We start from the raw sequence: 26,097 nt of genomic DNA on the forward strand, positions 1-26,097 counted from the left end.
AGCGTGTTAATATTAGGCCCACCGTTCTGCTCTGCCTGTCTAACTCATTGATCATGCTTTGCAGTTCATCTTCTGAGTGACTTAGCAAGGCAATGTCGTCGGCGAATCGCAGATTACTTAGGTATTATCCATCAACTCTTTTCTCTAACTGTTCCCAATCCAAGTCTCGGAATACCCCCTGTTGGAGTACATAGCACATGGAAATTCTTCGTTCGGTAGATATATGCTGAATATGTTGGTGCTGCATGACTTCTGATATGTAGCGCTTTTGCAGTTAGATCTGTGTTTTGCATATGCTTGTTGTTAGAAATGTTTGCCGTGACAGTGTACAATGCTGTGCAGACTTTGCCCGTAAAAATGCCAGCACGGGGCCCAGAATTACGCTATTGTAATCAGCTGTAGTCATTTGTTTTTTCATGTGTAAATCGCAGGAAATGTAAATTAGTCTTCCGAACGTTTTTCCCGTCGCCGAGCAAGTTTTTCTCTGGTGTCCATAAAATCCCCATAGAAGTTTACCGTTATTCGACCAACACACTGCACGTCCTTGATAAGGCCTATGAAAATCCTCAGGGACTTCCATGGACCTCCCTTGGGTACAGAAAGTGCGATCAAGGAGATATGTGAGGTATGTCCGCGGCAATTTTTCCGCACTACCTGGGGATATCCGCACGTCCTTTCAAGATTTCGCAGGGACATCCCCTGGATGTCAGTGTTGTCAATGGATCCGAAAAGACAGCTTCTTCAAGAGCGGCGGCCATCTGTGATGTCCTACACAGGCCGAGGAACATCCTGACTGCTGATAGTTGCATGCGTCTCCGGACCGTGGACGAAGTCAACGTTGAGGTGGACAGCGATAACAGTCGTGAGGTAGCTACCACGTTGTACATGCGGCCTGATTGCCCAAGATGTCGTACAGCCAGCCATGCTCGTTTTCTATGGCCACTCTGCTCGCGGGCTGTGCCTTGGGAGGATGGCAACCGATTCACGTGCTCGCTGAAGGGACTTTCATGCACAGTAATGCACAGTGATGTTATGTTCAGGGAATATTATACCTAAACTGGGGTCTAAAGGTAAAAATGAATGTTCATGAGTTTGCAGGGAATTTTGATAATTAGGTGGGAAATCAGGGAGTATTTTCGCGGTGAAGAAATTTTCGGCTAAATATTGAGATCATGGCCAGGGCAAGGCTCGCAACCCTTTCTCCAAATGCAGGAAAAGGGAAAGAGCAGCCGATGATAGTGCGAAACTCCTCTCCTTACTGTCGCCTTCGAGCTTTCTCGAAGTACGGCTGTTTTTACTACTGCTACTTTGCAAATGCTCTCAGTGTCCTCTCTTTTCAAACCGGTGTTACATTCGTCGCGTTTTAGGAACCTGCCTTCGATACCTTGCTGCCGCGTGACCCTCCGCTCGGTTAGCTCGGTGAAGAGCTTCCAACAGTGTTTGCAACGTCGATCGTTCTTGTCGCCTGGTGCTACGAGCTGCCCATGTGTGCCTGGGCCTCTTGCAAAGAATGCCAAAATAAATTATTTTAAACATACCGCCTTGAATGAGTTCCACATGACTTGAATTAGATTGGATTGGATGGAATGGGATATAAGGATGCCACTTCGACTTGTATCCCAAACTACAATCTTTTTTTTGCAGCTATTAAAGTACCAAATCTGTCACAAATAGCATTGAAAACAATAAAAAATTTATTAAAAACAGGAAAAACTTAATATTTGCGTTAGCATGAACCGCACTAATGTGTGTTGCAAGCAGAAGCCGCGAGCGCCGCTACCTACCATCATTAATTAAAGTACTGGATAAGTTAACTTATCCAGTGACTCTTCATTTCATGGAAAGGAGGAAGAAAAAGAAACGTGAGGGCTGCTCAGTTGTCGCTTGCGTTTGGAAACTGGCAAGAGTTGACAGAACGCGCGAACTTAACACGGTAACACGTGCAGTATGTGTCTGTGGTGTTTCTGTGACTGCTCTGACAAAAACCTGTAACTGGCTGCAGTGTATGCGGTAGCGATTGCGAGGATCTTGGTGCAGGTAACCCGATTCTATTCTCCCCCATCCCTCATGTAAGATGAAGCCGGGCTCTTGTTCAGGTCCATTGTTGTTCTTGGCGCTGTTAGGCACGACTACTGCCGACACTACGTCCCTCCTGATGCTTTCACAAGCCGTGACAACCGCTGTTGATCGGTGTTTTTTAGCCGACATCTTCCGCACCCGTCACTGAGTAGCCGAGGAGGTCGCGCGGCAACTGTTTTGTGAGCCGTTCTGTCGCACGTGACACCTGTTTTGCTGCATGTTTCGGCGTATTCAGCGTGTGTTTTATCCGCGCTAGAAGTTTGTCATCATTGTGGCTGCCTGCACATGCCGCTCGTATAGTTATCCGCAGTCGGACGCTCAGCCCCTACGCGCAGTGCGATCGGATAGCCGACCTTAGGATAGGCATGCGGCTGCTTTGTCAGCAGGCGCTGCACTAAGGATCCTGCATTGTGCACTTCAAAGTGGTGAAGGCCTGGCGTTTTTTGTGCTGGGAACCATTCTGTGAACTGGAAGCGGAACTGTTGCGCAGCATAGTGCATAGCTCCTGGACACTGTTGCGGCTGCTGTGTTGCTTAAACCACAAAGCATTGGGGCAAAGTCGGTGCTTGCTCTCGCATAAGTAGGGGCCTAGTCCTTACAGGTATTTGATCGAAAAAGTGCTTTGTGAGCAGGCAGCAGGTCATGCTAATAGTTCTGACAAGCAATGGACTGGCTAGTCACAAACTGTTGTGCAGACAGCAGCTTTGTAGATACAGCCTCAAGTTCGCTGAGGCTTAACATAACGTGATGCTGCATGATTTTGCGGAAATAGACCGTATGAGCTGCTTTTCGACCTTAGGAAGCACCACCTTTTTTTTCACTTGTGTCAACTTTACGTATTGTTTTGCCGGACTGTTGGTCCATAATGACTGGAGCAGCCGAAACGAAGGGGACAGGGCACAGTACTGCTAACAACCTACTTCATGCTGGTGTCCCCTTTTCGTTTCTGCTTGTGAATGGTGCTGCAGTGACATTGAGATATGTTGCATAAGGAGGAAACATTGTGGAGCTAGAAACCTTCTTTTGGTGCTTTGCTTTCACATTGCCTGTGTTTGTGGTGACGCAGTTGTGGGTCTGTCATCGTTTCTGCACCTTGCATCCATGACATTGTTGCTCTTGTTGATATTGTTTTTCTTTGTTGTGTACTGCTCGCATCGTCTAAATACTTGTGAGAAATGGTCTGAGTGGAACATTGTAATTTTATGTCTGCTCTACAGGAGTCAAGAAAAAGCAGTGCAGTGATCACTATCGCCCTCATCTTGGATGCAGTGTTTTGTGGTGACTGCAGAATGTTTGCTTGTGTGTTTAGCTGTTTGAGCTTGACCAGACAATGTTTTCCAGTTCTCCGGAAAGAGAAATATTTATTGATGAGTAATGGGAGATTTGATTTTACCCAAGGGAGCTGGTTACTCCAATACATGGTTGCTAGCGAAGCAATGAAACAATTTCTGGCTGTGGTTCCCCAGAAGTGCTGCACTATAACCACACCATTCACAACTCTATGATTGGATTCTGTTGATCCAAAGCTTTGCTATTTATTACGGTGTTAGTATTAGAAGGGTGTGTGCAAGAGGAAATGGCGATTGCTGTCGCACGTAATGTGTCGCAGGGTGCGGTGCAAACCTTGGTAACATCATCACAGCCTGCCCACTGTGGCAGGTGCAAGTTAAATTAATGATTGGTCGCATGAGGTTAGTTGAGCAGAGCAACCAGCGTCACCAGTGGCTGTGTTGAAGCAGCCACCTGCCGGGACAGAGGCGCATTGCTTAAAGGGGCTGCGAAACACTGCCTGGGGGAATACCGGCTATACTTCAGGTGGGTTCTTTATGTCACACAGATGCTGACTTAAAAAGAATTACAGGAATCGATGCACAGGAACGGGAGTTATTCAGTGAAGAAATTTCAAAATACAAGCAAACAAAACGCTGCTCTCAACTCGATTTTGGCGGGGCTTCCCACTCCTATTTCGCTCTCCCGATGACGGCACCTGGCGCAACCAATCAAAACAGCCAGCCAGAGCACGTCGCGGAAGTTTGTACTCCATGATTGCCTGCTCTCTGCAACTCGTTCTTGCTGAGACTGGCAGCGTTGTTACCATGCCAGAGCGCCCCTGGTGGTGTATTTTTATTTTACTTGCTTTGCAGGGCTTTTATCTAAGACAAGCAAGTTGTTTTTGTTGATCTAATATAAAACGAAGACAGGTGACAAAATGTGTCTCTATTTATTCACACAATTTGCAGTATATTTACTCTTTGTCCGGTCATCAGGCTCGCGCCAGGTGATGTCATATCCGCTGCTAAAAACCCGCCACTGTGTGGCGACACCATCAGAGCCATGAAGTTGTTTTTGGGAGGACATTTAAATACTAAAAAACGGAATGTACGCGGTATTACCGACGCTAATAGCTCCATTATAACTCACTCTATGCAATAGCCGCCGCGGTGGCTCAGTAGCTATGGTGCTCGGCTGCTGACCCGAAAGACGCGGGTTCGATCCCGGCCGCGGCGGCTGGAATTTCTTTGGAGGAGAAATTCTAGAGGCCCGTGTACTGTGCGATGTCAGTGCACGTTAAAGAACCCCAGGTGGTCGAAATTTCCGGAGCCCTTCACTACGGCGTCTCTCATAGCCTCGGTCGCTTTGGGACGTTAAACCCCATAAACCAAACCAAACCAATCACTCTATGCAATCAACAGGCAAAACAGTTAACTAAGATTGTGTTTCTGGGCCCCTTTAAAGGTGCATTAAACAGTAATCTGAACTCGGCTTTTTACTGCAGGAACTCAATCTACACGTTCCGAGCATTCTTAAAAACTTCGAATTATTGCACGTGCGGACGATTCCCATAATTTAAATTGGATTAAACGTCCTGGTTCCCGCCTTTTTTTGAACTCAGCGCAGACGGTGGGAGGAGTCGACCAACCTTTCAGCCAGTCCCATGGTGGCTTGCCACTCTGCCATCGGCGGAGTGATACGTAGCAATCGGCGAAAGCAAAGAGTCCACGTGTATTTTTATTTCCGTGGCTATGTAGCCTCTGACTGGATCTAGTTATTCATGGAAGCCGAAAAAAACAAAACAAAAGCAAAAGTGAAGCCACCACGCGACTGCCTGAAAGGCACTCCACGCGTTAGTTGACTCCTCCTACCATCTGCGGTGAGTTAAAAAAAAAAAAAGGCGGGAGCCGGGACGTTTAATTCGATTTAAATTATGGAAATCGGCCGCACAGGGCAATAATGTGAAGTTTCTAAGAATGCTTGGAACGTGTAGGTAGAGTTCCCGTGGTAGAAATAAGAGTTCAGATTCCTCTTTAGTGCATGTTTAAGCGCTGCGCCACTGCTCCAGGAGTGGAATGATCGCTCTCAGCGATCTATGAATGCAAAGTAGAGAATTGCCATTTCCAAATATATATGGCCATTGGCTACAACAGAGTGCAGCTAATGTATGCAAACAATTCACCGAGGATTGTGTAAACGTTTTTGTAGCTGTGTCGTCGTAGAGCCTGAACTGAACTGACTGTTCACTGAATTGCATTGGCAGCAGCAGGATGGCGACCCCCGCAGACTGGAAGACCATCCCTGCGTATGCAGCCCACGTGGCCACCCTCCTTCCCCAGAGGCCCCCCGCCACCAGGCTGCTCAAGGAGCTGCGCTCTCTCCGCTCTCCGTTCACCAAGACTCGCGTCTGCCTGCCACTCCACTGCACTGCTGTAAGACACTGGCGTGACATTTATTTTCTACAGAGACTTTCATTACCTTTTTCCCTAAAATTCTGCTTGATTTTTTTTTCTTTCACAAACTTGGCCCCAGGTTTTAGCCCTTTATCAGACGCAAGCCGTGCGTCTCACATGCATACGACTGATAAACTTGCGCTCGGAATGACTCTAGGAAGTGGATGACATCGCTTTCGAGCTGTTGTTTCAGCTACGAATTTTGTAGAAAAAGGGTACACAATTGTATCAGTGACTTTGTTAAACGACGTCAGATGTGGTACATATCTTTACTTCGTTCTTTTGGACATATACAACATGTATTAGAATTGAAAATTTCTTCAAGAAGCATTATGAGGCAGTTTACTGATGGTAAAGGCTCAGAAGCTCGACAGTTTGTGAAATTTTTCTCCCGCCAAGATGGGTCTTGTCGAGCTGTACACTCGCGCCTGTAAAGACACGCGGAACACCATGAAGGCCTTTTGGCAAAATATAAAAACGCACAGAATGGCTTTTTTGGTAGTTGCGTACTATTGCGTACATAAAAATGTTGTACGTAGGTGGATCGTTTCCTGTTTGCCAGTACTTAAAGCAGGTGGGACACATGTGTCCCGCTGCTGCGCAAGGGGTGAAGTTTTGGTCCTACAGTAGCCACCTGTTCAAGGTTAGGGTAGCCAGTGGTGGAACACATTCACCCATTGATTCAGTTTTTGAAGTGAGCAGCAACTGTGGCTACATGCTTCTCTGACATTGCTTTTAAATTGTCATTGAAAAAAATTTTTTATATTGTGCCAGTGCCCTCTTCTGCTCCATAGCAATATCTTTAGACTTATCGACTTCCCTCTTTGAAGTGTCAGGCTAAGGAGAAGAACGGTCTCTTTGACAGCTTGCGAAGCTCTGGAAGTTAGCTTTCCTGCACAGGTTTTTTTTCTAGCAAAAAAACCCCTGTTCACGATAAGTGTTTCCACCCCGTGCTGTGCTCATAAATTAGGAAAGCACGGGGAGCAGATTGGCCTGTGTTGAAGTCTCTTTGAAACTCAGGTGTCAGAAACAGTCTCTAATTATTTTTATTTATTAGGGACAAGCTTGAGACAGCCGGGTGAGAGGAAGGCACCACTCACTGACTTATTGACTCCGCAGTATTAAATAAATAAATAAGGGGAAGTGTCGCTCGGCTGCTCTGCAGCGCGCCACTAGTCTAGTCGTAAAGACAGCGAGCCACCTGTTGTCGCCAGGATGCGCTTGACCTGGAGGCCCTATTTCTTGCTGCATGGCCCGTGGCACTGCAGACAAAGCTGCAGTGTCGAGAGTCCAACAATTTCGTATTGCACCTAAGCAATTTAGATGCCACAGCGGATCTCCAGCGGCTACGATCAAAAACAGTGGCCAGAAATTTTCAGACTTGTCGATTTTGTGGCTGAGTGCTTTGTGATTTTAGTTTAGAAAGGAGTTTACGAAACTGGCGTCAGTCAGGGTTTTTAAAAAAATTCGTGGATGCCATGGACTTAAGGTATGGCTGTGCCAGTGAACTTTTTGTCACATCTGAGAGCCACGACTGCTGCTGCTTGTTCGGCCAATTGATGAGTGCTTCGAGGGACCAAAGTTAAGGGGGGATGAGGGTCTTAAAACTAACTTTTTTATTTATGGCTAGAATCTCGTGAAATTTTGCACACAAGTGCGTTTTTCTCTCCTGATTCCAAATATGTAATCATAATTGAACTGGTGGTCTCGGATCTTACAAAGACTGGAATGTAGTTAGGTAATTTCTTACACAGCTTTAATGAACTTTCTCATTGCATTTTGTTGCTCTTAATTACATGACTTGTAGCCAGAGAGTTCCCATACCCGATGACATTCTTCGTTTTTCTCTAAAGGCATGTCATCCTGATATACTATGTCGAGAGTAAAAGGTCGCAGTATATGACATTGCAACTCGTTAATTGTAAATTGCTATTTATACGTGGCCTAAACAAAGAAGTAAGCATGTCATTGGGTATGGGAATTCACTGGCTATCATATCATGTAATTAAAAGCAACAAAATGCAATGAGAAAGTTCATTAAAGTTGCATAAGAAATTACCTAATTACACTCTAGAATTTAAGGTAACTTTTGATCTAAGACCACCAGCTCAATTATGATTACATATTTGGAATCGGAAGAGAAAAACACATCTGTGTGAAAAATTTCATGAGATTCTACCCTTAAATGAAAAGGTCAGTTTTAAGACCCTCGTCCCCCCTTAAAATACTGGGCCCACGTCAGCCAGCTGCTTGGGCTCACCTTCCTACAGTTGTGCCTCGCGGCTGCTACTTTCCATGGGGTCAGCTCAAACAATGCTTCCTGCTATTTTATTCTTTGCCTTGCTTGATGAGTGAATTAAACTTGCAGTGTTGGAGCATGAATGAACGGAGAGACCAGCTTGACGATGTTCATCCTGGAGGCGAATACAAGGACACTCCTGTGATTAATGCATAATGTGCTGCTTGTATACAGTATTGTGTCACGCAGAGAGAACTGAAGAATGCTTCTCTCGGCTGTACCGCTGGCTTGTTTGCACTTAAATTTGGCACAGAGATTGCACTTGATGGTCCGTCCTTGTTTACATATACTGTCTCTCCTGGGAAATGGCCAGCCAATGCCCGTTCAACTCCGAAACCCTGGTGCTCTATTGTGTAACTCTTTTCAGAGCCGCATTGACTTGGTCTACAAAAGGAAAGGGTTGCAACACTTTCCGTCCTGAACAAAGGACGTAGATACATGCTGTGGCGGACATTTGGTGGAGAGGGATTAACACCTGGAGACAGTGCATGTACAAGGTTCTGCAACTTTGTCGTAGCAGCTTTGAAAAATTCTCCCACCTCAACTGGCGACTTGTTTGCAGTGAAACCATGCATAAGGCTTTTGACTGAGATAAATTTTGTCTCATATTAAATTTGGTGCTAATTGCCTGGTTCGGCCACGCATGATGGGAACCCGTTATCGCCTGTGCCGAGATTGAGGAATCGAAAGCTGCCAACGTTGGGTATCCACTAAGGGCAGCAGTGCCACTATTTGTTGTCTGCAGAGGCAAACGCTGTGAGGTGTGCGGGTCCTTTCATGGTGCGCCCCGCCGCCTTTCACAGAAACCTGGTGTCAGTGGCTTTCAGTTCCTTTATCCTTGGCACTGACGATTATGGGTTTGCATAATGCGCGGCCGAACCAGGTAAGTGTCATTGTGAAACTTGGCATGAGACAAATTTACCTCAGTAAGCAAGCTTTGTGCGTGGTTTCACCGCAAACGAGTCTCCGGTTTGAAGCGGGAGAATTTCTCAAAGCTGCTGTGGTAAACTTGGATGAACACTGTTCTGTTGCTTGCAGCTAGCGTAACTTGCCTGATTGTCAGTCAGCACCATCATCGCGGTATGGGCACTCCACGACACCTGGCCAGTCCTGCAGCCATACGCTGCCATTTTTGCAAAGTGCACGTCCTGTCGATTTTGTTGTTTCATTGTTTGTACTTTGCATTTGCCGTGGGAGAAATCGGTGTCATTTGTCGGAGAAACATTGTTTTCAGGAGGGTAGAGCATGGAGTGGAAGTTGGGCTAGCTTTCCGGGTGCCATCTTGGCACCTCCAGAGCTGTGCTTGCCCAAAAGGAAATATGTGATCAACAACCCACTGTTTGAGCAAGTGTTGTGTTGAAGGAGAATATCCTCGTGGTGCAGAAATGTAGTGGCTGTCGTAGTACTGGTTAAAAACCATGTGGTCAGAAAATATCGACGTTGTCAGATTAGTATGCCAAGCGTTCGGCTTCAAATCAGAATGGTGGTGGGGCATTGCTGTAATGGCTGCCACTGTGGCTAGCAAGAATGTGGAGAGGGTGTGCATGGAAGTGTAACCATCACTGTTGCTCTGGCATTCGTACTTATCAGTTCCCTGTGATGGCGAGTGAAAAGCGAGATCTCGTGAACCTTGCGCCGCCGTCCTGTCCCCTCGCAGTGCTGGTCCAGTCTTGACGTCACCTGTCCCGTGGTGGCGAATCTGGTGCCGGCACTGAACGAGTGGTTCCTGAACCTGGCCGTGGAGGTCCATGAGATCAAGCCGGGAAAGTTGGCGCTGAGCGCAATCGAGAACGACTTCAAGGCCCGGGGGGTCACCTGGGAAGGAAACCATGCGGCTGTCTTGCTACACTGCCTGATGACCAGGCACCGATGCCTCGAGGTGCGTGCCGACAGCTTCTGTCTACGTTTAACCCCTTTTCCCCAGGTTCAGAGGCGTAAGTGGCGTGGCTGTTTTTTTCTCCTCCTTTCTAATCGGTTGTCTTCAGGCAATATGATAATTACATTATTGATCTCCTGTTAATCAACGCCACAAATGAAAAGAAATTCCGTGTGCTTCTTGGCTTCGGTGACTGTTGGGCTTACAGTCGAACCTCGTTATAACGAACACGGATACAACGAATTATCGGATATAACGAAGTGAAAGAAAAGTTTGGTTGGACATGCTTTATTTCTATGGGAGTTCTATCTGTATAACGAAACGAAAAATTCAAAATTCGACACTGTATCGGTTATAACGAAGCAGTTTTGTATTCACAGGGCTCAAAATGTGCAAACAAGTAGGAAAAAATTTCAAAACACGCTAAGTTTTGATCTTTTGAATTGCCCACACCTAAAATTTGTTTGAATCACCCGCGCTTCCGCACGCCCCGCCATCTAGGGAGGGCGAATGGAACCTAGCATCAACGGCTGCCTAGCATGTGACTGACACGTGATCGAACCAACGCCCGTGCTCCGCGGCCGCCCTGCCGCCTCGATTGCCGACTCGCGCGCTATCTCTATGATCTCTGCAGTTCATTCTGTAGACGCCATCGCGGAACGCGTCGTAACGTACAGCAGTTTCGCTTGAAACGAAGAAAAGATATTCAGGGCAGTTGACAGCGGGCGCAAGGAAAAGTCATTGCCGCCGACTTCAGTGTTGCGCCTAGCGCTAACCATCTTGAGCGCAAGGCAGAAGGTTGCAAACGTCCACTCTGCAGGCATTGTGAAGAATGACAGCAAGAGTGTAAGGCTTTGTCACCACCAGGATATTGAAGATGCTTTGTTTGAATGGTTCAAGGAAGTTATAGCGCGTAACCTGCATGTGTCTAGTGCCGTCCTTCAAATGAAGGCGAGAAGTCTGACTTGCGTTTGAGGCCCCAATGACTTTCATGCAAGCAGTGGCTGGCTGCAGCGATTTAATGACCGCCATCGGATTGTTTGCCACGTCTTGTCTGGCGAAGAAGCAGCCGTTGGCGCCGAGAACTGCGAGGAGTGGGCAGAAAGCTTCCGCATGCAACTGGAAGGCAAGCGGACAATTTCGGCGAGACGACATGGCGTCAACTGGCGGTTCCGAACGTTACGTTCGAGGAATTCATCTGTGCAGATGACAACTTGGCTGTGGCGCCCGAACTGACCGACCAAGAAATTGTTGATCAGGTGGTTTCTACAGATGATGCTACAAACAGCAATGCATGTGAAGATGGCAAAGTTGAGGGGGTACCTCAGGAACCTACCTGTGGAGAAATCAGCTGACATCGGGAAAGCGCTGCTCTGTGTTGATTTCGTCGAGAAATTTAACCTGTCAAATAGTGTGAAGTGCCGCCAAACAAAGATTACGTCGTTTTTTAAATAAATTTGTTTTTGCACCTGGCCAGCATCCCGATTTGTGAGTTCGCTCTTACTTTCCAGTACGAAATGCAAGGCGAGGTTTGACATGCTTATATAGCACGCATTAAATTAAAAAATAGTGCATTTTTTCAACCCTGTGCTTTATATTCTAAAGAGCCCTTTACTTGGGTTTATTAACAGACCTTTTCTGCGGGAATTTGAGTGCATACTTTTATAACGAATATTGGATATAACAAACGAATTTCCGCGCAAAATGCGACTTCGTTATAACGAGGTTGGACTGTAGTGGCAAAGATTAGGGCAGCAGAGGATCATGATGAAAAAGGGGGCGGACGCGAACAAAGCGAAGACAAGGAAAGGAGACAACACGACAAACGCCTTTTTAACAACTGCTTTATTTGGAAGGAAACGGCTTCTTAAATACAAAAATGATACCAAAGACAGCGACAAAAAACATAGTTATCAAATCGGGGTTAAACAAACAAAGAATACGAAAAACTAAAACTTGCGCAGATAGTCTGTTTCCTTCTTTGACAGTGAGAGCGAAGGCTTACTCACGCAGTTTCCATACGAGGCTACGTGAAATGCTTCAACCACCTCTCTGGTTCTTTGTTGGTGGTGACGATACAGCACCTCAGTGGCCTCAAAGAGAGGACGGCAATTGTTGCATTCACGAAGACGTTCGCTCACCCCCTGACGAACAACCATTTTTGTGCTCTCTTGAGGCGAATGTTCAGACACCGCCCGGTTTGGCCTATGTACACTAACCCACATAGGAACGGCTGTTCATCGGGAACAGCTTCCAACTCGCCCAACTTTCCATTCTGCTGATCAGTGGCGGATCGGCACACAGCTTGACAAGCAAGGAAATTCAAAGTGTCAGCGCGTCTTCTATTGGGCAAGGCTCGCCCTGACTGAGCCTGATCGGAGACTGAGCAAAGGCACGACTTCAGCATGGACGAGAAGAACATGCGCCAGTGGCGGAAGCAGCGGAACGAACTTTTCAACTGCGCTGCGAAGCGAATGGCCTTCGCTGGACCCAAGAGCGGGCGACACCACGAGGTGGAGGAGGATGTCGCCAACTTCAAGAAGCAAAGGGAAAGTGCAGTGCCCGTGACAACTGAAATAATGCTGGCGAAGGCGAGGGAGATTGCAAACGTTAGAGGCATCGCACGGGCCCAGTTTAAGGCCAGCAGGGGCTGGGTCACTCGCTTCATGAAGCATTTCGGGTTCAGCCTGCGACGGCGGACTTCCGTGTCCCAAAGAAGCTGGTCGCATTCCAGTGCTTCGTTATCAAGAAGGGGCTGGAGAAGGAGTACAGACTGGGCCAGATCAGTAGCGCCGATCAGACCCCACTGCATTTCGACATGAATGTGGCGAACACAGTTAATGGGAAGGGCACAAAACTGGTGAAAGCAAAAACTGCTAGGTATGAGAAGCAACATATTAGTACTGTGATGTTACGTTGCACGGCCGATGGGTGAAAACTGATTGGTTTATGGGTAATAAGAGAGTAATTACTCATTGGCATCCACCCAAGCGCAGCCATACGGCTACAAAGGAAAGCTATACAGCTTTTTCAGAAACTTCGCAGCTAAAGAAAAATTCGCCCTGGTCCGGGGTTCGAACCCGGGACCACCGCTACACCGGAGCAGTCGCTCTACCAACTGAGCTAACCGGGACGGCAAGCTTATGGTAGGGCGAGAGCGAATTGATCAATAACTCGAAGTGGGAACACTGTTGACCAAATGTTTAGGGGAATCCCCCAAGGTGGAGTAAATTTGTAATAAGAGAGTAATTACTCATTGGCATCCACCCAAGCGCAGCCATACGGCTACAAAGGAAAGCTATACAGCTTTTTCAGAAACTTCGCAGTTAAAGAAAAATTCGCCCTGGTCCGGGGTTCGAACCCGGGACCACCGCTACACCGGAGCAGTCGCTCTACCAACTGAGCTAACCGGGACGGCAAGCTTATGGTAGGGCGAGAGCGAATTGATCAATAACTCGAAGTGGGAACACTGTTGACCAAATGTTTAGGGGAATCCCCCAAGGTGGAGTAAATTTGTAATAAGAGAGTAATTACTCATTGGCATCCACCCAAGCGCAGCCATACGGCTACAAAGGAAAGCTATACAGCTTTTTCAGAAACTTCGCAGTTAAAGAAAAATTCGCCCTGGTCCGGGGTTCGAACCCGGGACCACCGCTACACCGGAGCAGTCGCTCTACCAACTGAGCTAACCGGGACGGCAAGCTTATGGTAGGGCGAGAGCGAATTGATCAATAACTCGAAGTGGGAACACTGTTGACCAAATGTTTAGGGGAATCCCCCAAGGTGGAGTAAATTTGTAATAAGAGAGTAATTACTCATTTCGACCACCTGGGGTTCTTTAACGTGCACTGACATCGCACAGTTTATGGGGTTTATGGGGTTTAACGTCCCAAAGCGACTAAGGCTATGAGAGACGCCGTAGTGGAGGGCTCCGGAAATTTCGACCACCTGGGGTTCTTTAACGTGCACTGACATCGCACAGTACACGGGCCTCGAATTTCTCCTCCAAAGAAATTCCACCGCCGCAGCCGGGATCGAACCGGCGTCTTTCGGGACAGCAGCCGAGCACCATAGCCACTGAGCCACCGCGGCGGCCGATGGGCGAAAACTGCCGCCCTACATCATTTTTAAAGGTGCACTGAAGAGGAATCTGAACTCGTCTTTCTGCCGCGGGAACTCAATGTACACATTCTGAGCATTCTTAAAAACTTCGACTTATTGCCCTGTGTGGCCGATTTCTCTAATTAAATCGAATTAACGTCTCGCTCCCGCCTTTTTTTTTTTTAAATTTTCCCCGTACAGTGGGCGGAGTCAACCAACACGTGGAGTGCCTTTCAGCCAGCTCCGTGGCGGCTTGCCGCTCTGCCATCGGCGGAGTAATATGCGAAAGCAAATAATCCTCGTGTATTTTTATTTGTGCGGGCTTGCTTTACAGCTATATTATCTGCGAATGAAAGTATTTATTCAGGCAAACCTAAAAAACAAAATAAAGTGAAAGCAAAACCTCCACGAAGCTGGCTAAAAGGCACTCCGCGTGTTGGTCGACTCCGCCCACAGTAAGGCAAGAATTTAAACAAAAAAAGGCGGGAGCCGGACGTTAATCCGATTTAATTAGGGAAATCGGCCACACAGGGCAATAAGTCGAAGCTTTTAAGAATGCTCGGAACGTGTAGGTTGAGTTCCCGCGGCAAAAAGACGAGTTCACATTCCCCTTTTAAGTGGAAGAGGCTTCTAGCCGAAGAGGTTTTCCCTAAAAACGTCATTGGGCCTTTTTGATTATCCGCCTCTGGCTGCCTGCGGGCTGCCAGAGCGTGGCGCCAGGCGCTCGATTTTCTCTGGCTGCTCCGCCCACATCCGGTGGCTGCCCGGAACGCATTCGTTTTTCTCTGGCTGGGCGGTTTTGGGCTGCCAGCGGGCAGCTAGACTTGCCAGGACGATTTTGTGCTGGCAACGCTCGGGCAACTAGCAGACAACGGCGCAGTGGTATGGCTGCAGGAAGCTCGCGCGGCCACATTTATAAGGACTAGAAGGACCGCGGTTCTCCGTGCGATGTTTTGCGCGATGCAGGCCCTTATTTCGACTAGGCCACGGTGCGTTGTCGTCGCCGATGTACGCGGGTGCGAGCACGATCAGCTGTTCGTTCTGCAGTCTGCGGCAGCCCTCAATAACTTCAGGTCATTGTTTTCGATACAAAGCGGCTTATTTCTGCCGTACGCGTGCGTAGCAGTGAGACGCAGCAGAACGCAAGGCTACAGAGCGCATCTTGCCCTCCGTGATCTGCGACTTGCTTGCCACCGTGATTGCCAAATGGCTAGTTTCGGTGACCGCCAGCCCATGTGACCGTGATGCGTTTTCCTGTCAGAGGCGAACTTTCTGGCAGCCAGCGGGCTGCCCGAGCGCAGTAAATCGAAGAGGCCCAGTGTGTGCGCTCATGAGAATGGATGGATGAGTGGTGCCCTTGTCGGAGATTGGGTGAAGACCGTTTGGCAACGCTGTGCCGTGTCCTTGTTGCTCAAGGAGCCACTTCTGGTTCTTGACTCCTACCACGGCCACTTGACAGATGCTGCAAGTCCGTGCTTTTGGAAGGCGGTACGGACATTGCGGTAATACCTGGAGGTATGATGAGCCAGCTACAACCGCTCAACATTGCCATCAACAAGCTGTTTAAGGAAAGCTGGGGAAGCGTTACACTGACAGGGCGCATCAAACGTGTTTCGCTCAGCCAAGTGGCGAACTGGGTCGCCGTGGCATGGGATGAAATTCCGTCCGAACTGATTGTGCGGGCTTTCCGAAAGCGCAGCATCTCGAACGCTCTAGACACACGCGAGGACACTGCGCGTGTGTGAAGAGGCCAGCGGCAAAGAGGACAGTGATGTCAGTGATGTTGCTGAAGACGACAATGGACGCATTGGACATGCTACAATGAGCATTGCAAGCATAATGAAATGCATGTTCTAGTCCCTAGTCGGTGCCTTCTTTTCATTCGGCTTAGATTGGAGGCAAATTTTTTTTTATTTTCTGACCTTCTGAATTTTGGAGGTCAGCCTAGATTCAAGTAAGTACGGTATATGGAACTCTAATTTCACTGGTCATTCGATATATTGAACGCTTCTAACAGTGCTTTTAGATCGCTTTCTCCGCGCGGAGATGGGTCGGCACTGGCGATCTGAAAGTGCGTAACGAGGTGAAGGGGGTGTGCTGGGGGTGGTCTTTGGCCTCTCTCACTTGCTTTCCATGCCATGTCGTTGTCGTACGATGAAGACGACCTAATAGCTAAAGCCTACCCGTGGCCTTCGCCTGCATACTTTGCTCTCTTTGCTGCCGAAGGTGTTGCGGAAGCCAGCTGTACCGTAATTTTAATGGGCGATCATTCTATTTATAGTGTGCATGTAACAGGATTAGGCAGCTTAAGGGGGGACACTGGTCTTGAAAAAAAAAATTTTTATTAATGAAGTTACCGTTAAGAAATCTTCAGGCAATATGTATTTTTGTGTGCTGATTCTAGATATGTCATTTAATTTCATGTAAAACAATTCCTTGAGCACTAATGCATTTTTTATGCAAGTATATTGTGAAGAGTTTTGAAGAAAATTTGCTGCGGGAAACTCGCTGAAATGTATGCCACTGGGTTCTCTTGACACCAAGGAATACAATAAGGGTGAAATTGTCTTCCTGCCTATCATAGAACTTAATTTATAGAGTTTTGAAGTTGTCGCTTCAGAAATGAGAAGGAAAATGTGTATTCCTGGGTGTGAAGTGGTAGCTTCAGTACCCTATTACTCAAGTTCTATGAGCGCCAGGGTGATAATTTTACCCTTATTGTATTCCTTGATGTCAAGAGAACCCAATGGCATACATTTCAGCGAGTTTCCTGCAGCAAATTTTCTTCAAAACTCTCCGCAAAATACTTGCATAAAAAGTGCATAAGTGCGCAAGGAATTGTTTGACATGAAATTAAATGACATATCTAGAATCAGCACACAAAAATACATGTGCCCTGAAAATTTCATAACTATGACTAAATTAATAAAATTTTCTTTTCAAGACCAGTGTCCCCCCTTAAGAAAGGCAGTGGCTAGTTTCAAAGCACTGTCTGCTGCAGCTTGGACGAGAAGCAGGTTAGGTGCAACGCCTAACGAGGAATGCCGGCAGCCAAGTGCATCAAGAAGCGCGTCAGTATAGAGTGGGTGTAGTGTTACAGATGAGTTTATATATTGCCATTTTTTACATGTCAAATTATTGATACAGTAGAACCTGGTCACTTTGAAGTCATTGGGATCGCAAAAAGTATTGTAATTAACTGGGTCTTGGAATTAACCGAGCAAAGCAATAAAAATGAGGCCCATGCAAGGAATTTTGTTGCGGGAACGTGCTACCCGCATTGGACAAAAATTGCTGTTACTGTATTTGCAGTGCAAAAGTTGACCCCCAATTCGCAGCCTTTGTCTGTTCAAAAAGTTGACTTGAAATATAAGTCGACGCAAATGCCTCCTCGCTTCGTCCCGCCGTGGCACTTTGCTTTGTAGAGATGTTTTCTCAAGGACAGCAGTGTGAAGGCAGTGGAGACAAAAAGTGGGAAAACGTCACTGAACCGCGCCTTCCACACTTGCGCTCGGCTCACTTGACTAGCGGCAAATTGAACTGCAAAAGGTCTTGTAGTTTCGGATTATGGCGGGATGCATGCCCCGGGGATTATCGGCAGTTTGCTCTTGCGTTCCATCCCGCATGGTCAGCTATATGTCTGCTGGTCAGTGCTGACCACTAAGAGTGGGGCTTTGTTATCATTTTATCACCCCGGAAATTTCGACCACCTGGGGTTCTTAACGTGCATTGAGATCGCACAGCACACGGGCTTCTAGAATTTCTCCTCCATTGAAATTCGACCGCTGCAGTCGAATATCGATAGAGGCAAAATTCTAGAAGCTCGTGTACTGTGCGATGTCAGTGACCCCAGGTGGTCGAAATTTGCGGAGCCCTCCACTACGGCGTCCCTCATAGCCTGAGTTTCTTCAGGACGCTAAACCCCCATAAACCAAACCAAACCATTTTGAGACTGATTGTTCCGTAATTCGGCCTTAGTTCCATTCCATTTGTTAATTTTCTGTCCTTTGCCATTGGCTGCAGTGATGCCGCAGCCTAGGCCGTCACGAAGAGTCAGTTACGAAGTTACAAAGACTCAACGTGGGGAGTGGTGTTCCTTCAGCCAGTCATGAGGAACCGGAAATTAAGAAATGGGATATAGAATTGGTTCAAGAATTGTTATATTTGGCTACACTGCCATTCACTTCCGAACGGGGCCCAAGGGGTCCTTGTCTGTTGTGAGTTTCATGAATTCGAATCGGGTGGCAGCGAAGGAATGCTCCATTCTTAAATCTAGTCATCTCAGTAGTAGATGCATGTGCTGCTGCCTAACAAACACTGTATGACAAAGAAAGGTGTTGCAAATTATTGCCCTGCTCTGCCTTTCCTTTCATGTGCAGGTCCTCGATGGGTTGCACGCTGTGCTGAGTTGCTACGCGAGGGTGTTCTGCGACGCTCTGCGGAAGGGGGCACTGAACATCCTTCGGCTGAGCAAGTGTGAACTGACGAGCAGTGCAGCGCGAAGCCTCGTGGCCAGTATACGCGGCTCTGAGTGCATTGTGGAGCTGTCCCTGAGTTTGTGCAAGTTTCACTCTGGCAGCGTCCAAGCCGTTGAGGACGCTGTTGCTGGCATCATTACCAAGTCGAAGTCACTTCGTCTCCTGGATGTTGCCGATTCTACACTCTTCCAGGACTCGGCAGCTCTTATTCAGTCTCTGGAGAAAAATGGCAGCATTGAGAAGCTTGTGGTAAACCACTTTGTGTTGGCTGGTCAACAAGGAACCGCCTTCTGTCATTTCCTTAGCAACAACGTAACATTGAAAACGCTGAGCATTGTTTCCACGGAATTTGAGAAATCGTCAGAGTTGGACGGCGTTTTTTCTGCACTCCTGGAGAACTCGACGCTGAACGGGCTGGTGCTTAAGCACTTTCATTTGGACGCGGCCGCTGTCCTGCACTTTGGCCGCCTCATTGTGCTCAGCAAAGGTCTGTCGCAGGTGGACTTATCCAGATGCACTTGGGACTTTGAGTGTGCGCGCGACACACTAAGCGACAACAGCGGCAGGCTGGACCCAATTTGCAGTTATGTTGCTAGCAAGGTTGGCCAGGTTTCCCCAGCTGAGCCCCTCATATTTGGAGTGAAGAACACGTCTTCACTGCAAAGGCTCTCTGTCGAGCAACTCTCCGAGATTGACAACCGCTTGCTTATTGAAGCTGCCAAGTGCTCCTGTCTGGAGCAGCTCACCTTTGACCATGTGTATTGCATAGAGTCGTTTTACCGTGCAATACGGGACACGCACGCTTCTGACAAAGTCAGGGTCGGCACCTGTTATTCAGAAGCGGAGGAGTTTGTGTTGGCCCTGCAGTCATGCGGTGAGATACTGGGCATGGGGAACCACATGTTAATCGACCTGGACGAGCCGGGGTTTCACAAGGTTGTAGCAGCCCTGCCACGGCATGACCACATCACTGAGCTGGACCTGCATCTCGGCTATGAGTGGGATGGCATCACAGAGGAGGATGCGTCGCTTGTCGCTGTGTACCTGTCATCAACTCAAGTCCTGAAGAGCATCTGCATGAGGTTCAGTATCTCCTCGGGGCTCGCACACACCATCGTCGGAGGCCTGTGCAAGAATGACACCGTAGAGAAGGTCTCCATCGAAGACTGGCTGATGGACGACAATGATGTGCGCAAGTTGTGCAGTTGGGTGGCTGCCAGCAGGAAAGTGTACCACCTCTCCTACCTGTGCGCCGAGATTCAGGCGTGCTGGACGCTGGTCAAGAACCTGGCTCGGCTGCTTCCCAACAGCTACACGCTCACTTATGTGCGCGTTGTGGAGTACCCTTCCAACGCCCACATCTGGCAGACCGTCAAGCGGTTCAGGCGGCGCAACCTGTCCCTCGTCAAGTGCGCCGTGAGCTTTTTGACGGGTTCGACCCAGAAGCGGGCAGCGGCCGCCTTCGAGCAAATGTCGTGGCATCCACAGGTGGCCTCCAAAGCGCAGCATGAACTGCGGGCGACCCCCGCAGAGATGAGGGCGAGGTTTCAAAAGTGTAGGCAGCGCTTGCTGATGGATTTCTGGCAGATTACGGGCATCGTGCGTGGCGACCTCGTCTGCCATGAGCGGATTGACGGGCGAATGCAGATTGACCAGCTCGGAATAGACCCGTGGCTGTACGTGCGCGCCTTCCTGAGCGTCGATGACGTGCGCGATGAAACGACGAAGAAGCAGCAGACCCGAAAGAGGAAGCGAAAGTGAAGTGAGGCGCCTGTGCGGCTGTTCGGCATTCCCCTCTGTGTGATGTATGACGTTTTTGTGTTTTGAATCTCCAGCTGGCACAAGAGGGGGGGGGGGGTGCAAGACAAGGAGGGATCTTGGGAGAACTGAAAGTAGTGGGTGCAGTCATCTTGGAACCTGCTGTGACCTTGCAGAGACAAGGTGGTATTGCTCTCTACGAAAAAGTTCCTTTTCTAAATATGCTTTTGATCTCTGGCGGCAGTGCCGGAGCTCCAGCTTAGCATCTTGTATATCTTTCACGTGAAACTATTGCTTACTACATTAAAAACATGCAGGCTGTTGCCAAGCCTATGCTACCTTACGGTAGTTAAAGGTTTGGCTTATTTTTTTACTTTGGCAGGCATTGGCATTTATTGCACATTGTAGTTTTCATTTTTTTTTTTTGCGAATATGATTCTGTACAAATTGATCGCCAGTTCTTTTGGGTGGTGTAATATATAGCATTCCCGAGCCACTCAAATTTACTTAGAGTTTATCTTGTCTTTTGTGTCAGCCTGCGCATTTGATTTTTCAGTAAACACACAAATGGTCACTAAATACTTGTAAAGCACTTATAGCCATTTTTGCAGAAGGAAATGCTACCCTCAGTAAAGAAAGTAACAGAAGTGAAATGCTGGAACTGTTAGGCAACAACTTAAATGAAAGTTGGTTTGTAAAAGTGGATTGCCTTGTTGTCGCAGGTTGCTGTGCTAGCGTAAGTGACTGGGCAGGGCATTGCATGATCTCTGTGTAGATGAAAGAGTTGGAACTCCTGCATAAGAAATTAAACTTCTTTGTGATCCTTATGCATGGTTTTGAGGCTCTTTGCTTGCATTCAAGGAACCTGCTTAACCAACTGCCCTAAATGGGCCACGACAGTGGACAGCACTATACTATAGTAGGATACGACCTAAAAAAAAACAGCACTTAATACTGGGCCACGGTCCCCAGCGTACTGTATTACTCCGCTAGCCAGTCGCAAAAGTAAACGAAATCAGCTTTTTGATGTTTGACTTTATTAGACAAGCCAAGTATCGAAATTCTAGAGCTTGTAACTTTCTTCTTGTGATTAGCTTCTTGTTTAGGTGATGAGAGAAGTTTTAACAACAGACTACTTTTTTGTCTTGGAGGAATTTTGTGTGCTAGTCCTGAATGTGGGCGGAGCTTCACTACATACTGTAGGGTCTGCTCGCGGGCAAGTCAAATCTCGCGCCGCTCACCGCGGGTAGTCTCGGACCCCTTCTTCCCGAGTGGTGGGGCGGGGGGAGAGAGGCTGGGAGAAAGCCTTTATAAGGCGAGACCGGAGAGGCTCGCGGTCTCTCGCTCTTGGACCAGCCCTGCGAAAGGACCACCTGACCCAGCTGCCACGACGACGACCGGCCCCCCTGATGTGAGAATAAACTCTTTGTACAAAGTCCTGCCTCGAGTGACTGCCTGTGCGTCCCCGCGCAGAGGAATTGCCCACAAATAATGGCGCCCAGCGTGCGGCTTTAAATTAACACCTTGTGGACGATTTCTCTGCCGATTTTGGGACGTGCAGCCAGACTCGTGGCAGGCCCTCTTTGTTCGGGGCCACGCCGGACCGATAGGGTTAAGGAGCGGGTGGGGCGGAATGTTCGCGTGGTAGCGACTTGTGTAGTGTTGTAAATTTGTTAGGGGTTTTGTGTTATTTATGTAGTTTTCGGGCGTTTTGTGTTGTGTATTTCCGCGTGTTTGTAGATAGATTGTTGTGTATGTGAATGTTCTTGTTGCCATGAGCAGTTAGCCGGTGCGGCCGGACAGTTAGCGCGAACTATGCCTCCCAGAAAGGATGTTTCAGCCACGGCTTTGGATGGCGGGGCAGCCGGTAGTGAGACGGCCGACGCGGCGGCCGTAATGGGGCAGGTGACTGAGATGTTTGCCGCATTAGCCCGTCAGCTCGGTTCGGTGGCTGGCGCCAACCAGGCCGTAGCATCGGTAGCATCGGCGACAGCATCGCGCCCGCGGATAAATATGGAGGTCCCCTCCTTTTCCGGGTACACGGACGCTAAATCAGTCCACGAGTTTTTAGAACAACTCGAGGACTACCAGACGGCTCTGGGCGCCCCAGATGACGTAATGCTAGGGCAGGTCCTGCCTGTAGCACTCGTCGAGAGCGCGGCGCGATGGAGGCGCTGCCAGCCGACTTTCCAGTCGATGGCGGATTTCAAAGATCGTTTCCGCGCCGAGTTCTTGCCGCCTGATTATGAGCGCCGGATGCTGGAGGAGCTCGCGTTGCGCACCCAACACCCAGAGGAAAGCCTCATCGAGTACGTACGCGCAATGCAAGAGCTGTACAAGAGGGCAGACCCGACGGCAACCGACCGAGATCAGGTTGCGCGTGTGATCAGGCAGTGCCATCCACGCTTCAAGCCGTATCTGCGGGGCCGCAGTTTTACAAACCTCGAGGCCCTAGCGCAGGAGGCCAAGACCGTGCAGGCGGATTTACTCGCCGAACTGCACTACCAGCCGCCCCCCAGGCCGGCCGAATCGCTGGAACCGGGATGCGCATGGGATGGAGGCCGAGAATGCGCGATGAGGGCTCGGCGCGCCGAGGTAATGGCCGTGGAAAGGCAGGCGGAACCCCCTGTTGTCCCTCGCGCGCTTGACCCGTACGCATTCGAGCAGCGGCGTCGTGCCGTTCTCACAGGCCACGCGCCGAGCGAGCGTCAGGAATGCGCGGAGAAAGGGGAGAGCCGTCCCCAACCGCTTCGTGGAACGAGGGGTCCTCCGTCCACGCGGCGGGTGAATGACCGGCTTTGCTGGAATTGCAACCAGCCCGGCCACGTGGCACGCGAATGCCAAGCTAGGCGTATGCAGGGAAACGCCAGGCGCTGGCGGTGATGTCTGGTGGCACCGACCTTTCACCGTCAGCGGGAGAATTTCATGGTTGTCAAGGCGCTAGTCAGGAAAAGAACTCCCGCGCCGGCGACGGGGAGGCCTTTGTCCCGCTCGCCTGTAGAGCTCAGGGAGTCGTTCCGCGCTCAAGCCCTTTTATGCTAGTGCAGTTAGCGGGTCGATGCTACTCTGCACTCGTAGACACGGGCTCAACGCTGTCACTGGTCGGTGACGAGGTGTACGAGGCCTGCCGGATAGGTAACATCCGTGTCAGACCGGCCGAAACCCCGTTAAGCTTAGCAGCTGGGGCGGCAAAGGCAAAGGGAGCAGTGCGTCTTACGATGCGCTTTGACGGCAGAAAGCGGAGACATCGCTTCGTCTATCTGCCTGGCTTGTCGATACCAGTAATTCTGGGAAGGGATTTTCTCTCGAGCGAAGGCATTGTGCTCGACATGGGGGAGAATGGCTATCGTTACAGCCAGCTCGCCCCCCTCATTCCCTTCGAAAGCGCATCCTTGCCCGGCTGTCCTGCACAAAAGGTGGGTGTCCACACCTGTGCGACAGAAAGGCAGGTGAGCTCCCTCGATATGCTGAGAGACGGTGGCCCGTTAGAAGCGATTATTGCGTCTTTCTCAGGACCCAGTAGTCAGCGCCGAAGGCTCGCGGAAACTTTACTCCCGTTTTCGGATTGCTTCACGGAGAAACCGGGCAGAACCGACCTGCTTCAGCACGAGATTCAGACGGGTGATACGCGCCCTTTCAGGTGTAACCCGAGGCCGTTAAGTGCGCATAAGAGGCAGCTTCTCGACTGTGCCCTTGACGAGATGATTGACACCGGTGCGGTGAGACCCTCACAAAGTCCCTGGGCGTCACCAGTGGTTCTAGCACCGAAGAAAGATGGATCGGTCAGGCTGTGTGTTGATTATCGTAAGCTCAACTCACTGACGCCTACGGTTGCGTACCCTTTTCAGTCGATCGAGGCTGTGATGTACGCGTTAGGGAACGCGAGGTTCTTCACAGTCCTGGATGCAAGCAGAGGGTACCTGCAGATTGAGGTGGCCGAAGGTGACATTGAGAAAACCGCATTCACCTGCCACCGCGGGCTCTTCGAATTTACTCGACTCCCGTTTGGTTTGTCTAACGCCCCGAGCACGTTCATGCGACTGATGGACATCGTGCTGGGCGATGCAAGGTTCAACTACGCCATGGCGTACCTCGACGACGTTGTGATATTCTCACAGTCGTTCGAGGCGCACCTCATTCACCTGAATTCCGTTCTCGATAGAATGAGACGTGCCGGTCTAACCATCAATCCAAAGAAAGTGCAGTTGGCATCGAAGAGAGTGAACCTCTTGGGCTTTATCGTGGATGATGGCACACTGAGACCAAATGATGACAAACTGCAGGCAATTCTGAACTACCCCTGCCCCATGGATGTGAAAAGCTTGCAGAGGTTTTTGGGGATGGTTGCGTTCTACAGGCAATTCATCCCGCGCTGTTCGGAGCTTGCAAGGCCGCTGAACCTGCTGTTGCGTAAAGGCTCGAAGTGGGTCTGGGGCAAGGAACAGAGTGACGCATTTGTTGCCTTGGCTCGCGCGATAGCGAATACCGCTAGTCTGCGCCTCCCCGACCTGAACAAGCAGTTTGTCTTGCAGACAGACGCTAGTGACTACGGTGTTGGAGCTGTTTTGTTACAGGAACACGAGGGCAAACTGCGCCCTGTCGCGTTCGCTAGTCGCACGCTCACATCGGCGGAGCGGAATTACTCCGTGACCGAAAAGGAATGCCTGGCGATCATGTTCGCATTGTCGAAGTTCGACATGTACCTAGACGGAGCGGTCTTCACCGTGCAGACAGATCATCAGGCATTGTCTTGGTTAAAGAGGCTCAAGAACCCCGCAGGCAGACTCGCGAGATGGGCGCTGACGTTGCAACGTTACGCGTACACCATCGAGTACCGCCGGGGCAGCTTGAACAAGGTGGCCGATGCTTTATCGCGCGCACCATGGAATGCTGGCGGAAGCGCTTCAGAGGCGCAGCCCAGCTTTGTAAAAAGCGGCGTCACCGCTGTTGGAGAGGAGGAGAGGGCGGACGGGAGTGTCGCGCCCGGTTTGGAGAGAGAGGAGACGGACAAAGGTCCCGCACGGTGCTGTGACGGAAGGGAAACGCAGCAGCTCGTGGCGGCGACCGCTCGCCTGCCTAGGAGCGAGGCAGAAAGAAATCTGTCTTGGGGAGTAGCGGTCAGTAGAGAAGAGCTGATCGATGCCCAGAAAGCAGACGGTCTTTGCCAGCGGGTGCTGAAGGAGCTTGCGAGCAGCGCAGCTTGCACCGGGAACGCTGAGGGCAAGTACGACGCGTATCTGCTGGGCGATGATGGCTTGCTGCTCCGCTATATTCCCCAACTTGACGAGGAAGAGGCGATAGCATCCCCTTTCTGAGTCGTGGTCCCGAGAAGGTTGCGGAAACGGTTCCTGCAGTACTTCCATGACTCAGCGCTGGCAGGCCATGGCAGCGGCAGTAAGACTTACGACAAGTTATGCCGTGTCGCGACCTGGCCAGGCATGAGAAAGGATGTGCTGGGATACGCCCGTACCTGCCCGGTATGCCAGGTAGCCAAGCCTCGGGCGGGCAAGCCCGCTGGCATGATGAAGGCGGTAGTTAGCAACTACCCGTGGCAAGTGGTCGCGTGCGATATCATGGGACCCCTCCCTCGGTCCGCGCGCGGAAACCAATTCATCCTGGTAATTACGGACCACTATTCCAAGTGGGTTGAGGTTTTCCCCCTTAGGAAGCTTGTGTCGGAACGAATTTGGGAAAAACTGTTGGAGACTTTCACTCGTTTCGGTTTCCCTTCCGACCTGATTACAGACAATGCTTCGTATTTCACAAGCAAAGTCTTTGTAG

At 49.5% G+C, this 26,097-nt stretch overlaps 1 protein-coding gene across 6 annotated transcripts; it reads left to right on the forward strand.

The window, feature by feature from the left end:
- The first annotated feature begins 1,834 nt into the window (after nucleotides 1-1,834).
- Nucleotides 1,835-21,143, forward strand: LOC149367844 (uncharacterized). Of its 6 annotated transcripts, none has more exons than XM_089557679.1 (4): nucleotides 1,835-2,037; nucleotides 5,615-5,783; nucleotides 9,761-9,982; nucleotides 18,460-21,143. In XM_089557679.1, the coding sequence occupies exons 2-4, from the start codon at nucleotides 5,622-5,624 to the stop codon at nucleotides 20,317-20,319; spliced, it is 2,244 nt and encodes a 747-aa protein (XP_089413805.1). In that variant the 5' UTR covers nucleotides 1,835-2,037; nucleotides 5,615-5,621; the 3' UTR covers nucleotides 20,320-21,143. The 6 variants fall into 6 exon arrangements, with proteins under 6 accessions (XP_089413805.1, XP_089413811.1, XP_089413817.1 ...); XM_089557685.1 differs by having other exon boundaries at nucleotides 5,618-5,783; XM_089557691.1 differs by having other exon boundaries at nucleotides 1,835-1,933.
- The last annotated feature ends 4,954 nt before the right edge of the window (nucleotides 21,144-26,097 follow it).

The sequence above is a fragment of the Amblyomma mixtum genome, chromosome 1 (assembly GCF_055824585.1).
Source record: "Amblyomma mixtum isolate Tamu chromosome 1, ASM5582458v1, whole genome shotgun sequence".
In the NCBI taxonomy this organism is placed as follows: Eukaryota; Metazoa; Arthropoda; class Arachnida; order Ixodida; family Ixodidae; genus Amblyomma; species Amblyomma mixtum.